This window comes from Melitaea cinxia, chromosome 23 (genome assembly GCF_905220565.1).
Source record: "Melitaea cinxia chromosome 23, ilMelCinx1.1, whole genome shotgun sequence".
Classification (NCBI taxonomy): Eukaryota; Metazoa; Arthropoda; class Insecta; order Lepidoptera; family Nymphalidae; genus Melitaea; species Melitaea cinxia.
Window position 1 is genome coordinate 8,748,935 of NC_059416.1, and position 15,753 is coordinate 8,764,687.

At 34.0% G+C, this 15,753-nt stretch overlaps 1 protein-coding gene across 1 annotated transcript; it reads right to left on the bottom strand.

Moving 5' to 3' along the window:
- Positions 1-1,023: 1,023 nt before the first annotated feature.
- LOC123665040 (cecropin-like) lies at positions 1,024-10,489 on the bottom strand. Its single transcript, XM_045599397.1, has 2 exons — positions 10,362-10,489; positions 1,024-1,192 (listed from the first exon to the last, which is right to left on the bottom strand). The coding sequence occupies exons 1-2, from the start codon at positions 10,458-10,460 to the stop codon at positions 1,100-1,102; spliced, it is 192 nt and encodes a 63-aa protein (XP_045455353.1). The 5' UTR covers positions 10,461-10,489; the 3' UTR covers positions 1,024-1,099.
- Positions 10,490-15,753: the final 5,264 nt, after the last annotated feature.

A 15,753-nucleotide genomic window follows, 5' to 3' on the forward strand; every position in this document is an offset into this window, starting at 1 on the left:
TGCAAACTGAAAAATAACTTTTTTGTTAAATTTCACGCGAACGAGGTCGCGGGCACAGCTAGTACTATAATATAATAATCTATATTACTCCCGCGGGACATGCAAAACCTATAAATCTTGAAAAATTTATTGATTGCATACTAAAAGCGATGGATCGAGCGACAATTGTGGCATTATTGCTGTCAAGTTTCTAAGTCAAGAAGTCGGGTTTTTCATTAGGATAATTTTCAGAAAAATAATTTTTGAAATTTTAATCAAAATACGTGGTTAGTTAGTTTGTATATACGAAGCGGTGTTCGAGAAGGCATTTTTTAATTAAGCTGGTATTTCTTATAAATATAACCCCTTGTTATCGCTATCGTAGATTAAAATTATAAACCCCTTTGAGAAAAATAATAAGACGTTAAACTACATTTTAACTTTATACTTTGTTTTTAATCGTTAATTATTAATACAGTTATGCTTTTTTTTTGGTTGTAGCATTTTATAATTGTGACTATCATATTAAATGTTACAACGTAGGCAGATAATTCATAGGTAGGTTTAATATGTTATTGAACTAATTTGTATAATTATTCATACGATTTATTTGTGTGTTACCCACACATTAGGGAATTCTAAACAATTTTTAATATCATATCAAAAATCTACCGTTTCAGCGGGGATCGAACCTGCATCTACGATTGACCGTATTGGTGCTTTAGCCAATTAAACTATGGAACGATGTAGTATGTATGTATGTTAGATCGAAATTTTTGATGTGATGATTTTATATTCGGTTCTAAACAACCGCGGCGGCATCTATAGTGAGTTCTTTATAGAACTCGTAACTATTCAAAGTTTCATATTACAATGAAATCTTGGATGGTCGATTTTTGTTATCGTATTAAAAATTGTATAATTATTATTATTATAAGAGATAATTCTACTAATACAAAAATACTACAAAATAAATAGAAATTAGAGTAAATAAATAATAAGCGAATAAAAAATTTGTGTTATGTTAACAAAAATAATTTAATATAAAAATTTTTACAAGTTATAATATTCAATTTACATACAATAATTTATTCAACTAAATTTAATATTTAAGCTTCCATTATCCTTTAATCACAGAACTGGCTTGTCCTATGACTTCGACAGCTGGACCCGCCTTGATGATGCCGTCTCTGACTCTCTGTCCAAGTTTCTCCTGAAATTAAATGAAATAATTGAATTCAAATATACTATTGTATTTCACGGTGTTACGAATTTTAAACTGTATCAAAGTTGATCCTTATTACTTAGTAGAGACGTTTGTGTTCACAATTGCAAACGTTTGTCAAATTTTCGACGATTAAGAATTTATTTTTTAGGTACATCTCTATAAAGTTATTTATATTCATAGGCAAGTTAAATCAGAATACTTATGTAGCCTTGCACTGTATATTTTAAATATGTTTATGTTTTTATATACATAAGCATATCTTTAAGATTTTTCTTTATTAGTAAGACGCTACTTCGTAACACAATATCGTTAAAGAAGTTACACTAATTTATTGTGTAATCTATTCATTAACTTTGACTTATATATTCTATAGTAAGTCGAGAATGGTTCCGAAAAGGTTTCGAAATATTTGTAGATAACAGTACTATCTATTACAAAATATTCCTTTACGAAACTGTATTATTTTTTAACTGAGGTAGGACACAGCACGAAATATCCTGCTCAAAATCTGGAGCAGCTCGACTGGGAAAGTACTTCGACCTTACAGAAGATCACAGCTAAATAACACTGCTTTGAAGCAGTGTTGTATTCCTGTGGTGAGTAAGGTGACCAAGGCCAAGGCATCTGTATTAGGGTTGGCAACACGTTTGCTTTGCTTCTGGTGTTGCAGGCGTCTTTAAGCTACGGTAATCGTGTACCGTACGATTCTTTACAGACCCTAGTTGTATAAAAAAAACATAATACAAGTCACTAAATATAGAAACATACATTAAGAACTTACCAATTTTTTAAACGGTCTAAATTTCGGAGCTGGATTGGCGTTCACTGAAAAAACAGCCATTACACTTAGTAAGACAAAAACGAAGAATTTAGCGAAATTCATTGTTATTTTTAATATTTTTTTTTTAAATATATTTATACTGTTGACTGCTTAAACTTTGTTTATAGAATGCAGCTACAACCAAGGAGGCTAGTATTTATAATTGAAAATCCTCACAATTTACATAATACTTTTTTGAACGATTATATTCCTTATCACAAGTGCGCTAAGTTCTGTAATCGTTTGAAAGTATTGTAGTAAGAATGTAAATGGCGATTCCGCTTAGAAATTATAAGCGGGTATCGAAGGAATCCCCTTCACACACTGATGTACTTAACCAGGTCGAAATAATATGCATTTGTCACCATTTCTCGTTACCTTAATATATTGATACCTGATTTTGTAAATGAGCCAAGGAGCCAATACGTATTCATTTCATAAGTTACATACCACATGCTTGATCCGACTAGCCAGGTTTGTGGGTTCGATTCTAGCCTCGAGTCTAGCTGTTATATTGATTGATAATTTGTAAACGTACTATTTAGGTTTACAATTATATATATTACTATTACACTAAAGCATATTGGAACGAAGTTCCTTACGGCAGACAACATTTGGCTGGGCGACCGAACTGAAAAAAATGTGATACTAAAACCGTGAGTAAAATATATAACGAAAGTGACGTAATATCAGTCACACGATATATAGTCATATTTGACGTATGTAAAACTAAAATATTACTAGTAAACTTTTTTTAAAACATTTGTGTAATTTTATACTGTCGACAAAAATAAATAAAGACATATGTTTTTTTATTTCACTTAATAGTTTGAATTATTATTATGATTATTATTTTGTTTGATTTATTTTATTTAACGGTATTTGTTATTTTCTAAAATACTAAATTTCCTAAATACTTTTATGTACTTAATTAAAAACCAATCTACAAAATTAAAAAAAAATTAAGAACTAGAAAATATATATAAAATTCAACATTTTTTTTCAAATTGTGTTGCTTCTATACTATCCGAAGGAACTTCGTTCCTACCCGGTGTCCCATGACACCACATAATTTTTTTATTCTGTTCAAATTAAATATATGTGGGAATTGTGAAAGAAATGAATACATTTATAACAATTGACAGTTTTTTTAATGAGTATCTGCGGAGTTCTTGCCCATTTGTTCTCTGTAAAATATACATTCCCAATCAGTGCTTCACTTTAACCGACAATAATTAGTTCATTTAAACAAATAACTATATAATTTTAATTAGTAAAATTTACGATTCAAAAGTGCTTGTACAGCCATACTTTAATAAAGTAATTCTTGAATATAATTTGGGTTATGACGACCGTGCGTGTAAACCTGTATTTAAAAATATCGAAATTAATTTCTTTAAAATTTTAAATTGTATCTTAGGAAGAATATAAAAACTACGGCAACGCAATGTAATATACACCACACACTTTTTTTAATAATTATGTAAGTTTATCATATCGTAGTTTTTACCTATTTATAATTGATCTTTACTCCTTAATTTGTGCACACCTTAACCGCTGCTACTGTATCGTGTCCTGTACCCAAAGGTTATCTGGAAGAGATCGCTATTTGGCGATAAGATCGCCTTTGTACATCTTCTATTGTGTCTTTCTTTATATGTGTCTGTATTTCGGTGTACATTAAGAATAAATAAATAAAAAAAAATACACCACTATATTATTTTGATAATATTAAAATGACTATTTTAGTCAATTATTGTAACATAAAAGAAAAAAATTTATAAATATTATTAAAATACTATTGACATAGATTCAAAGTAATTCATAAAAGAACACCAGTAATTATAGTTGTAAAAATTTCCAAAAGACACTGCTTTTTAATACATTGCTGATAATAATCTACTACTGCAGCTTAAAAGATAGTACAATTTTGTCAATGTATAGTATATCATCTAAATCATAACTTATTAAATATGAAACGAACAGAAATAGTGACGAACACAGACGTTAACCTGCTTTAGTACTTCAAAGTGAGGGGATTCCTCTGAGCTTTGAAAAATACCCGCTTGTAATTTCTAACTGGAATCGACTCTTACCGTCAGACTATTTTCAAATGATTATAAAACTTATGGAACTAGTAATAAGGATATATTCCGTCTAAACAATATAAGGGAAACTTCTTTCAGAATTTTCAAATATAAATTCTAGGTGTTTTAGTCTTAGACACATTCATTTGACAACGCTTAAGCAGTCGACAGTGTGTTACAATATACAAATAAAATATCAAGAATAACAATGAATTTCGTAAAGTTTTTTGTTTTTGTTCTATTAAGTGTAATGGCTGTTTTATCAGTGAACGCCAATCCAGCTCCGAAATTTAGACCGTTTAAAAAACTGGTAAGTTTTTGATACGTGTTTTATGTATTACGTTTATTATTTATGTTATTTGAAAATTTCATTTCAAAAGCTATTATTGTTCTCTCAATTACCGTAAAGTATATGTCTTAGTTCAAATCAAAATCAATTAACAGTTTACATACTTGTTTGATGTTACTTTTGTAATGTAACATAACATTGTAATGTAACTTTGTAACATTACCTATACAATACGTCGAAATTAATGTTTCTTGAAAAGAACACATAAAATTAACTGACTCGATTTGTTAACGGACGTATAGATTTGAAATGACATAGCAAATTAAATAATGATAATACGATACGATATATTTTAAAATATAATAAATAAATATTGTTATCTGCATGAGGAAGATGCAAACACAACTCAAACCCAACAGTTTGACTAATGTTTGTTGTAAGATAAAAAAAGTGTTTATACTCAACACAAAATTCGTTAAATCTGATTCTACTATTTATTTCAGGAGAAGCTTGGACAGAGAGTTAGAGACGGCATCATCAAGGCGGGTCCAGCTGTCGAAGTCATAGGACAAGCAAGCACTGTGATTAAAGGATAATAAAGTTTAAGAATTAGGTGTAATTGAAATAATTATTTATTGTAAATTATTTGGTTTTGTTATGTTACAAAAACTTTCAAAAACTATTTATATTAATTAAATGGAAATTCATATTTACTTCTTATTTATTTTTCTAACATCTATGATAAATGTTTTTTCGGATTTTTCTTCGTCAATAATAATTAAATTAATTGACAAATTATGATAATAATTATAAGATAATTTAAGAGGTCATTGTATTTAATATTTTTCTTGACTTTAAATTTATGGTAATAATAATTTTTTAGTTTAAAAAGCTCAACAAAATTGTATGAGAATTTATTTAATTTTGTTTGGACTTTTACACCACAAAGTCATCTCAAAAAATTTACATCCAGTAATAAAATATACATTTAACTACATATTATGTAAACGTTTTAAGTTCTTTTGTATGATAAAATTTAACGTAATACGTTTTAGTATTTGAGCTTTTTGTTTATTTTATAAAAAAAATTTAGTTAGTTAGTTTAGTTTTTTTTTTTTGTTAGTTAGTTTTAAAATGTTTTATAGAAGCATGAGACATATTTTTTTTTTAATTATTTAAAAAATAAATCGTAAAACACTACAAGTTAACTGGGGTAGGGACAGCAGGAAATATCCTGTTCAAAATCTGATGCTTAATTGGATTCTTCATTGGTCTGTTATGAATTTCTGAGTTAGACTTTATGAAAAGGTAATTGAAATTTAATTCAAAAAAGATTGAACTAGATATCCGTCTAGTGTCTTAATGTGATAATGATAATAATAATATGTCTTAGTCATAGGGGATGCAGAAACTATTTGTAGTAGGTTGTTAAATTATAATGTCATTCTAGTGTTGATATGCATGTAGGAAAAGGGTCACAGCGTAACCCGTCACGCTGCTCCACTGCGGGTCGGCGGATATTCAACCTACTATGAGCAACGATCGCAATCAGGTGTCTAAGATAATAACCGGGATCAATGTCTAACATGCTTTCCGAGGCAGAGTGAAACACACAAGGACAGATAACCAGATCGGAAAGCAATATTTGTTCAAATACATAATTATATTCATCTCGAGCAGGAATCGAAGCCGCAATCGCCGGTGTGAGAGCGCCTACACGGTACACACTACACCAGTGTCACTATTGAGTATATTGAATATAGTTTGGCAATCGGATGTATATTTTTTATGTATGTTACCTCCGAACTTTTGATTGGGTATCTAATAATATATATTTACTTGATTATTTTTTCATCTAAATTCGTTGTATTATTTGTCGATGTAATTGAAGTTGGTCTTTTTTTTCGTTTGCGAACAAACACAATTATCTCGTGTTTCTATATACCTATCTTAGTTGTAAACTTAATCTGTACAATTATTTAAGTACACAAACTCACGTGCAATAATTGAGTCATAAACAACAACGTCGATTAAAACCAGCAAAGCTTAATCTCAGTTATACCTTTGTATCTGGTTATATGTTATTTTTCTTATAATATATCACAGGCTTTGAATAATATAGTTGTACAGATTAAGTGTTGATACATCAGGCTCAGTGGAGGGTAGGTAATATAAATACAGATATATGGAAGTTGGGGGGGGATGTCGATTTCCAGTATATAATGTAATGATATAGCAGTAAGTTATAATGTAATTAGATTAATGCAACATATGTAGATAAGATTTAATACAATTAGTATATGTACGTCTTTAGAAAAAAAAAAAACATTTATAGATGGTAACACTATATTCAAGGTTCATCATCTTTTAGATTGTGTTAGCGAGACGTGTGACGTCACAGCACTGGCTCTTGCGCTGGCTCACGACAGACATCTATATATTGACCATATAGATATTTGTCGTCGTCTGAGCGTTTGTGCTTATGTATTCTATTGTGTTTGTGTTTATGTTTCCGGACCCCCGACACAGGAGAAAATCTTACTGGGGGCAGTTAATTTCAATATAAAAATATTTATTTAATTGTTGGAAGTATTTTTTGGAATTTTGTGTAAATGAGAACAAACAAAAAAAATCTTATAAAAAAAATTTATTAACATAATACTTGTATGGTTAAGACACTTGGTGCATTGAGTATTGTAAGAATTAGTCTTATTTTCTAGGCGGTACTGTTCATTTTCCTGGTCTTATGATCTTCGTCGCATCTCCTATCACCTGCACCGCGGGGCCAGCCTTGATGATACCATCACGAATGTTCCTTCCAACTTTTTCCTGAGACAAAATAATCCTAAATTAATATCTAAATCCATACAAAACAAGGCAAAAAGTTTCCTTTCTTATTTAATAGTATTTTAGTCTTTCGCTAATACTATCAGAATTTTTTGAAGTATAAAATGATAAGACTAAGACAGCCTAAAGTAAATCCATTGGGCCAATAATATTATAATAATCAAAGAAACATATTTATAGAATGAAGATTAAATTTACCAAACATGCCATTTAAAAAAATAACGTTTATACAGATACTGAACAAGTTTTACTTTATTAGTATGAGTTGTTATGAGAGACTATTGACATAGCAATTACAAACAAAATTGGATTATTGAGTATTGATATTGGTACCGAGATTGTTTATGACATTGTGATATATTCAAAATGATTACATATTTTGATACATATATGAGTAAATATTGTTTATTACGACCTTATTACGTTGATTACACGTGGCTATTATTGTATAACTGCATTGATAATGAAATTTGTTGCTGTTTATAACAGTATTGTGTTCCTGTTGGTGAGTAGGTGACCAGAGCTCCTGGGAGGGGGGGATTGGGGATTGGGTCAGTAACGCGCTTGCGATGCTTTTGGTGTTGCAGGCATCTATAAGCTACGGTAATCGCTTACCATCATGTGAGCCGTACTCTTGTTTGCCGACCTAGTGATATATAAAAAAAATAAGTGGTTCTAGTCTGACATTTTAAAGTATATATTATAACTTGAGAAACGTGGACTGATTGGTTTTTTTTTTTTTTTTTTTTGATATCGCAGGGTAACCCATTTACGGGTGATATCCAGGATGCCCGGGTAGGCATTCCTAGACCGTATGTCGGCTTAGCACTTGGGGGTGCACTACCGACCAAAACCCCTGCGGGAGCCTTCAGCCGCTTTAATTGGAGGGTCCCGGATCTGCAGGCAACAGGATCCCTCCAGCGACAGGCTGGCCTCGGCGAAAAGACCAGACTTCTCCTCCATGGGACTGTCCGGCTCACCTCTGAACAATCCCGACGACGCCATGTCTAGCAGGACCGGGTTCCCATCCCGGCCCGACATGGGCACAGGGGCGTTACTGGAAACGCATTAAGTAGCGCCTCCTACGCACCCCCGTTCGTCGCCTGCGGACGGAGGCCTCGTCGGCGGCCCCCTCTCTCATCCGCTCGTCGTTCTCCTTCTGGGACATTACTGTCTCGCAGAAGGAGACCATCGCCTTCCAGGACTCGTCGTCGCCGAGCATCGCGGTGATAACGCTCGGCAGTGACAAGTTCCCTCCGAGGACTGTCGTCAGATCGCGACGTAGCGCCGCCCATCTCGGGCACACCTCGAGGGTGTGCGGGGCAGAGTCCACCACCGCGCCACAATCGTGACATTCAGTCGTCGGCTCCCTTTGGGCCGTCCGACACAAGTATTCACCAAAGCAGCCGTGCCCGGTGAGAACCTGCGTCAGACGGAAGGTGAGGGGTTTGCGCTTACGGCGCATCCACCGCTCAAGGACCGGGCGCAAGGCAGCCGTTACGCGTGTGCCATACGGCTGCTCCGCCAGGTCCTCGCCCCACCTTCGCATTAGTGCTTCTTGCCCCATCCGGCGCACCCGTAGGATCCCGTCCAACGTGGGGTTCTCACCGAGAGCCCTCCTACCCGAGACGTATGAGTAGGTCTCGGCAAGGACCTCCGCCACGAGTTCCCACGGGGGATCGCCGGCTAGAGCAGTAGCTGCAGCCCACGATATCGTACGGTACCCCCGGATCACCCTCACCGCGATGATCCTCTGCGCAGACCGCAGCGCGGCCTTATTCCTCGCAGTGAGGCGATCCGCCCAAACCGGGGCACCGTACGTCGCCATACTCCGGCAGACTCCGGAATATAGCTGCCTGCAGGCGGCGCTGGGTCCTCCGAGGTTCGGGAGGAGTCTGCCCAGTGCACTCGCCACCTTCACGACCTTCGGTCCCACCACAGCGAAGTGTGGGCCGAAGGTCCACCCTCCGTCAAGGATGAGCCCCAGATATTTGATTTGGGAGCTCATCCTGACCCTCCCCTCTCCGATCTGCAGGGTAGCCCCCGGTGGGGGTCCCTTACGTCCGGTCCCGCGGAAGAGGAGGGCTTCGGTCTTGTCAATTCTGACCCGAAGCCCCAAACTCTTTATGCGGCTGATCACGAGGTCGAGTCCGACCTCGGCCAGCCGCGCCGCCTCCTTGTAGTCTCGTCCCCGAGAGTAAACGAGGGTGTCATCCGCGTAGCAGATGACACCCATCCCGGGGAGGAGACGGCCTCGCAGGACCCAGTCGTAACCAATGTCCCACAAGATCGGGCCCAGCACCGATCCTTGCGGGACACCACAGCCGACTCGCCGCCACTCCACGGACCCCGACCGATTCTCGAGGCCTACTTTCCGGACTGATTGGTTTAAATAAGGTTACATTATACAAAACAATAAATTTAATTATTTTTAATACGAGCATGTTATAATAAACATTTGTGTAAAATAAGTTACCACTACATATTACTTTTATGTTTTTAGAAACAATTTGTTTTTTATTACTAAAAGAAACAATTTATTTGCGTGTAAGCTTGTGGAAGATACGACTTTAATATTGAGTCATATGAGTGTAATAAAAACCACATTAAATTATAAATATCAATCATAACAGAAAAATGAAATTATTTTATACACAAAAATGACGTGTATTTTATGAAATTATAACAAAAATTAAATATATCGATATGTTTTTTATGAGTTGTATGTTAGTAAACTAATAGTAAAAAAATATTGATTTGGAAATTTATTTGAAATGAAACTAGCCGCCCGGATACGTCGTTCTGTCAAAGGTTAATAGTATTTTATTTTTGTAATATTAAAACCTTCCTTGGGACTTAATATACAAAGCCATGCTCGAGTTATGCGCTTAGCAACATTCATTTTTATTTATATAGATAACTTTAGTGTAATCTACTAATTTCAGTAAAACATTTTTTCTTACAAATAAAGAGTGATTGGCAGTAACAGTTCTTATATCTCTACGCCTAATAAACGTAATTAATTTAAAGCGTATCTTGATCGCAATAAAGAACAATCGGAAGTAGTAGGATTATCCTTTGTAAAAAAGGGGATATAAAAAATTAACTTACAATTCTTTTCAGGAATTTCCATTTGGGACTCGGCGCACTAGAAACTGTAGTCAAAGCGATGCACGCGAAAATGAAGAAGAAAACCTTAATGAAATTCATTTTCAACAATAAAATAATGTGTAAACTGTAATTTCTTTTCGTATGTCACTCGAGTAAATCAAGTTTTTATTTCTTTGTAAATCAAACTCATTAATATATTGAGAAATATTAATACATCACAAAAATATATTTGCAGTTACTGAAATTATTTTACGTAATTATTATACGTATTTGTATACGGAATATGAGTCATTTTATGAATAATTGAATTTATAAGACTATTAATTAATTTGCCGTGATAAAGGGTCAACTCGTGTTAAATGGGAACTCCCTCGGTTTGAGATAAAAGTGAATCCCTCTTTTTATTGTTTATAATTAAGAGTTATAATTAGTTTCGTTATGTTTTAATGTTTGGTTTTAGGATTTAACCTATATATATTGCAAATTAATAATTTTACGATATGGTCAGGTTTTATGATTTTTAAGATTTGTATGATGACTAATCCATTGGCGCAGTTTGTTATGTATAACACAAGCATTAAGTTGTTAATCTTAGAAGCGTGCTACAGGATGTGCATATTAAAAATATATATTTATTTAATATTTATATACAGTCATTGCGTCTAATAAGGATCTAGTTTTTATAGATTCAGAAAGTGTGTTCATTCATAAGACACCATAATCAAATAAACTATTTCTATTAGAAAAGGAAATGTACAGGATAAAGATAAAGAGCCTATGACCAGTGACTACCAAAAATATTTTTTAAAAGCTTGTCTTTAGTCCTAAATAAGACCACAATTGAACTTCAAGATTTTTTGCATTGTTTGTCAGAAAAATCGAATAAAAAAGTATATATATTTCTTTTGTTCAGAAATCACTATAGCTGTAAGTAAAATAAACGTATATAAATTTAACAATAGAATTTTTTACCCAATAATAGTTAATTCATCAAATTACTAAAAAGTAAATTATACTTATAGGAGAACAAATAAGTAACAAATATAAAAAAATCAAAATAAATAAACATCGCACACTCACAGACATTTTGAAGATCAGTTTCAGACCATCCTAAGCCCTGATGTGTTTTTTACAAAGTTTCCACTCTTATTTTTACCGAAGACAATTTGTTATATTCATGTATGATTATAATGATGATTCAATCATATCAATCAATCATTTGTATTTATGTCAAAAGCTAACTAATCATACCGATTTTAAATCATCCTACCCCTAATAAGACCATAGTTATTTGGGAATATTAATATGGACTTTATCAGGAAATTAGGGATGTCCTAAAAATGGAAAAATAGAAATAAAACCTAACTTACCATATCGATCCACGTTCTGCGAAAATACTTTGGAACATTACTATTGCGGAACTATTACATATCAATGGGATTTTATTACTAAACGACGTAAAATTGTATTGGCATATTTTTTAAATCGAGTCACGTTGACCGCCCCTGAGGTTATGCACAGATCCACTGTCAAAATGGCCAGCGCGAAAGCAATGAATAGTGGTGCACTTTTGTAATTGGTTACTAGAGAGAGGTCACACGATATCTGTTTCGGTTTAAGTATTAAGTGTGGGAAGTTTAAATATATGTGTTTTAATTGGAGCAGGCCCACCACAAGGCGAAACCACCTTATTATTTACATATTTAAGATGAAGATATCAAAAATTATTAATCCTGAGAGATTTTTTTCCGGTGTTCAATTAACCTCGCTTATCTCTTAATGTATTAATTGGGTTTTAAAAACTATTTTTTTTTTTGTAAAATCTAACTTTACTTTAAAATAACATTTATTTTAACATAACATTTTATTTTTTTATTAACATTTATTTTAACATAACATTTATTTATTATTTTTATTTTACTTGTATTGCCTTAATCACTAAAAATTCTAATGCCTAGTCTATCAACAAACTATCACAAGCATTTCAACAAATTCATCTCGTTGTCAATTTGTATTGCCCGTATAATAAAAAGTTTTTTTTTTATAGAAGAGTGGGCAAACGGACAGTTGGCTCACCTGGTGGTAAGTGGTAACAACATCCACAAAATAATATTAATAAATAATAATAATTATTATTATCATTTTTCATACAGCTAAGTCAGCAAACAAGCTTACGGCTCACCTGATGGTCAGCGATTACCGTTGCTTATAGACGCCTGTAATACCAGATGCATTGCAATCGAGTTGCTAACCCTATCCCCGAACCTCCAGGAGCTCTGGTAACCTTATCCACCACAGGAACACAACACAGTTTGAAAGCAGTATTATTTAGCTGTAATCTTATTTATTTATTTTATACTTTATTGTACACCACAAATATATTACAAACAAAGCACAAAGATAGTTAAAAACAGTGAAGTACAATGGGCGGACTTATGGCTAATTAGCCATGTCTTCCAGACAATCCATAATCTCCTGTAAGGTCGAGGTGCTTTCCCAGTTGCCTTTAGATCAGGATATTTCCTTCTGAATCAGTTAACTATTATATAACGGTTACATATTATTTGATTGTGATCCCATACCTCGACTACTAGCAAAATATTCGGTCGCTGTAATCTCAAACAATAATCTTCAAATTTAAGTGTAAAAATAAAACAAATATTAGTATCATATTTGCAAAGTTGAAATTTGTTTTTCTAAGTTGTAAAATAAAAAAAATATTTTTAAATTACAAAGTAGATTTACTTTCGTCAAATTAGATAAACGATATATATAACTACGATTATAATCAATAATACAATCATTGTTTACAGTTTTGTTGCATTTTTGTGAAAAGTAACCAAATCAAGTAATATCTGTCCTTTTAGTGAATAGTATTGATAGCTTCTTTGTCAATAACGTACTCAGCCACTATGAAATTGACACAAAGGAATCGTGCGAAACAGATCACACGATGTCTTACGACAGAGAGATAATCGTTCAAAAGGTTTTAGGAGAAAGTTAGGAAGCATGTGCTGACACACACAAATCATAGTTCACACATACGGTAAACAAGTTTCGTTAAGAAAGTAGAGAGAGTAAAAAAAATCATAGTAGGTACGTTTTTCATAATTGCTCAATTGTCAGTAAACACATAAATCCGAATACTGAAAATGCAAAAGTTAAACAGCCGACGAGACTTACTTGATCTCTGTTTTTTCTATAAAATTATGAGAAATTATCTAAGTTGCCCAGCTCTTTTGGAAAAATTTATGTTTAGAGTCCCTCTTCGGATGCCTCGCAAGCCGGTTGAGCCACTCTTTCGTCCACTTCGTAGAACAGTTTTGGGTGCAAACTCGCCAGTCTCACGAATTTGTATGCTCTATAATAGGTGTGGGGGATCGATTGACGTACACTGCATGTCTCTGACTGCATTTAAAACAGAAATTGCCAATAGGTTGATGTTTGTGTAAATAAAAGATGTAAAGCAAGTGGACTGTATTTATTTGTAGAAAATATATGCTTATAAAGACTTTGATGATATTTGATGTGAGCCTGGTGCGGCTAAGAGAAGAAGTGACCGCTCGAAGGGGAGGAGCGCGCGGGGGAACGCAACACCAGCCGTATACGCAGCAAGCCACCGCCCTGTCAGCTATGCCGGTGCGCGATGTCGCGAACATACTCCCGGGCCTTGAAGATTATGATCTTCAAATTGGTTTAACTGGAAGAGGACAGAGATTGTTAAAACTTCGAATTATAGGGCCTCTCTTTGTTTGTACTTCGGCAACTCTGCAAACTCCGTCACTGCCCTTCATCAGCTTTATTACTCTCCCCATGGACCAAAGTAATGGTGGTGCACTGGCATCCCTGATCAGGACTATGTCTCCAATTTCCAGTTTCCCAGAAGATGCGTGCCATTTCTGTTTCTGTTGAAGTTGATGTATATATTCATGTGTATAGCGGCTCCAAAAATGCTGTCTCAGCTTCTCTATTCTCTGAAAGCGTTGAAGTCTATTAATGTTCACGTCTTGAAGTGGGGGATAAGGAACAGACATGAGCGGTCGTCGTATGTGTAAAATGAATTTTTTAATCTTCCACCAACTCTTATTAAATTATCTGAGTCTAAAAAAGGTGTAAGTGCTCGTAACCTACTACCCTTTGGTATCGGTTTGGAAGACATGAGTAATGCATATTCTTCAGGGAACATTTCCTGCTGTGAATAACTGAGAAGACGTTTTTGTGACATTTGTAATTCATAAGAAGATAAAAAATTATTAAGTTTATTCAATTTATTTCGGCAATTAAAAATGAATCTATGGATGTATGCTAATACTCTTATTAATTTTTTAAAATTTGATGTTTGATGAACTAATTGATGTAATAAATTTTTATTATTTATTAATGAATTATTATTATGTACGTGATGTGTAAGCTCTGGAAGTGAAATGTTATTAAAATTTGGAGTAGAAGGAATATGAAATTCTGGTGTATGTAGAAAGTCAGGGCCTTTCCACCAAAGTGCGGAAGCGCTGAGGAAGTCAGCATTCACCCCCCGAGAAGCTAAGTCAGCAGGGTTCAGTTTAGACTGCACATAACTCCATTTCATACAACTTGTGGTCTCTTTTATCTCATTTACTCTGTTTCTTACAAATTGCTTAAGGGAACTTGACTCTGTTGAGAGCCAGCCCAAAACTATTGTAGAGTCGCACCAAAAATAGCAATCATTAAACTCTATCGTTAAGGATTTTACAACTTTTTTTATAGAGTCTTGTACCTAATAAAGCGCCGCATAGCTCTAATCGAGGTATAGTTGTAGGTTTTAGAGGCGACACTTTATTTTTTGATGTCAAAAGGCAAACATGAATTAAGCCATTGGTAGAAATAGTTCTTACATAAACACACGCACCATAACCACGTTCTGAGGCGTCTGTGAATACGTGTAGTTGCACTTCTTGGGGATTTTCTTGTAAAGTCCAACGTGGTATGCGTATTGAATTTAGATGACTGAGACAACTGATTATGTTAATGAATTCGTGTTTGATTTTAGGTGGTACTTCATCATCCCATCCACACTTTTGCGACCATAAGTGTTGTAGTAAAATTTTTGCCTGCAATATACAAGGGCCCACTAAGCCTAAAGGGTCAAAGACTTGACTGATAAATGAGAGAATGTTACGTTTTGTGTATTGATGTTCAAAAGAATTGTTTATTGAAAAATAAAAAGTATCAACTGAAGTATCCCAGTATAACCCTAATGTTTTAGAAGGTGAAGAGTCTAAATTTAGTTTTTTATTTGTACAATCGTTACTAAAATTTAAACTATCTAAAATTTCTTGACTGTTCGATTGCCACTTTCGTAAGTTAAACTTTGCGGATTCTAGAGTAGATTTTATATCCTTAGCTAGTTCAATAG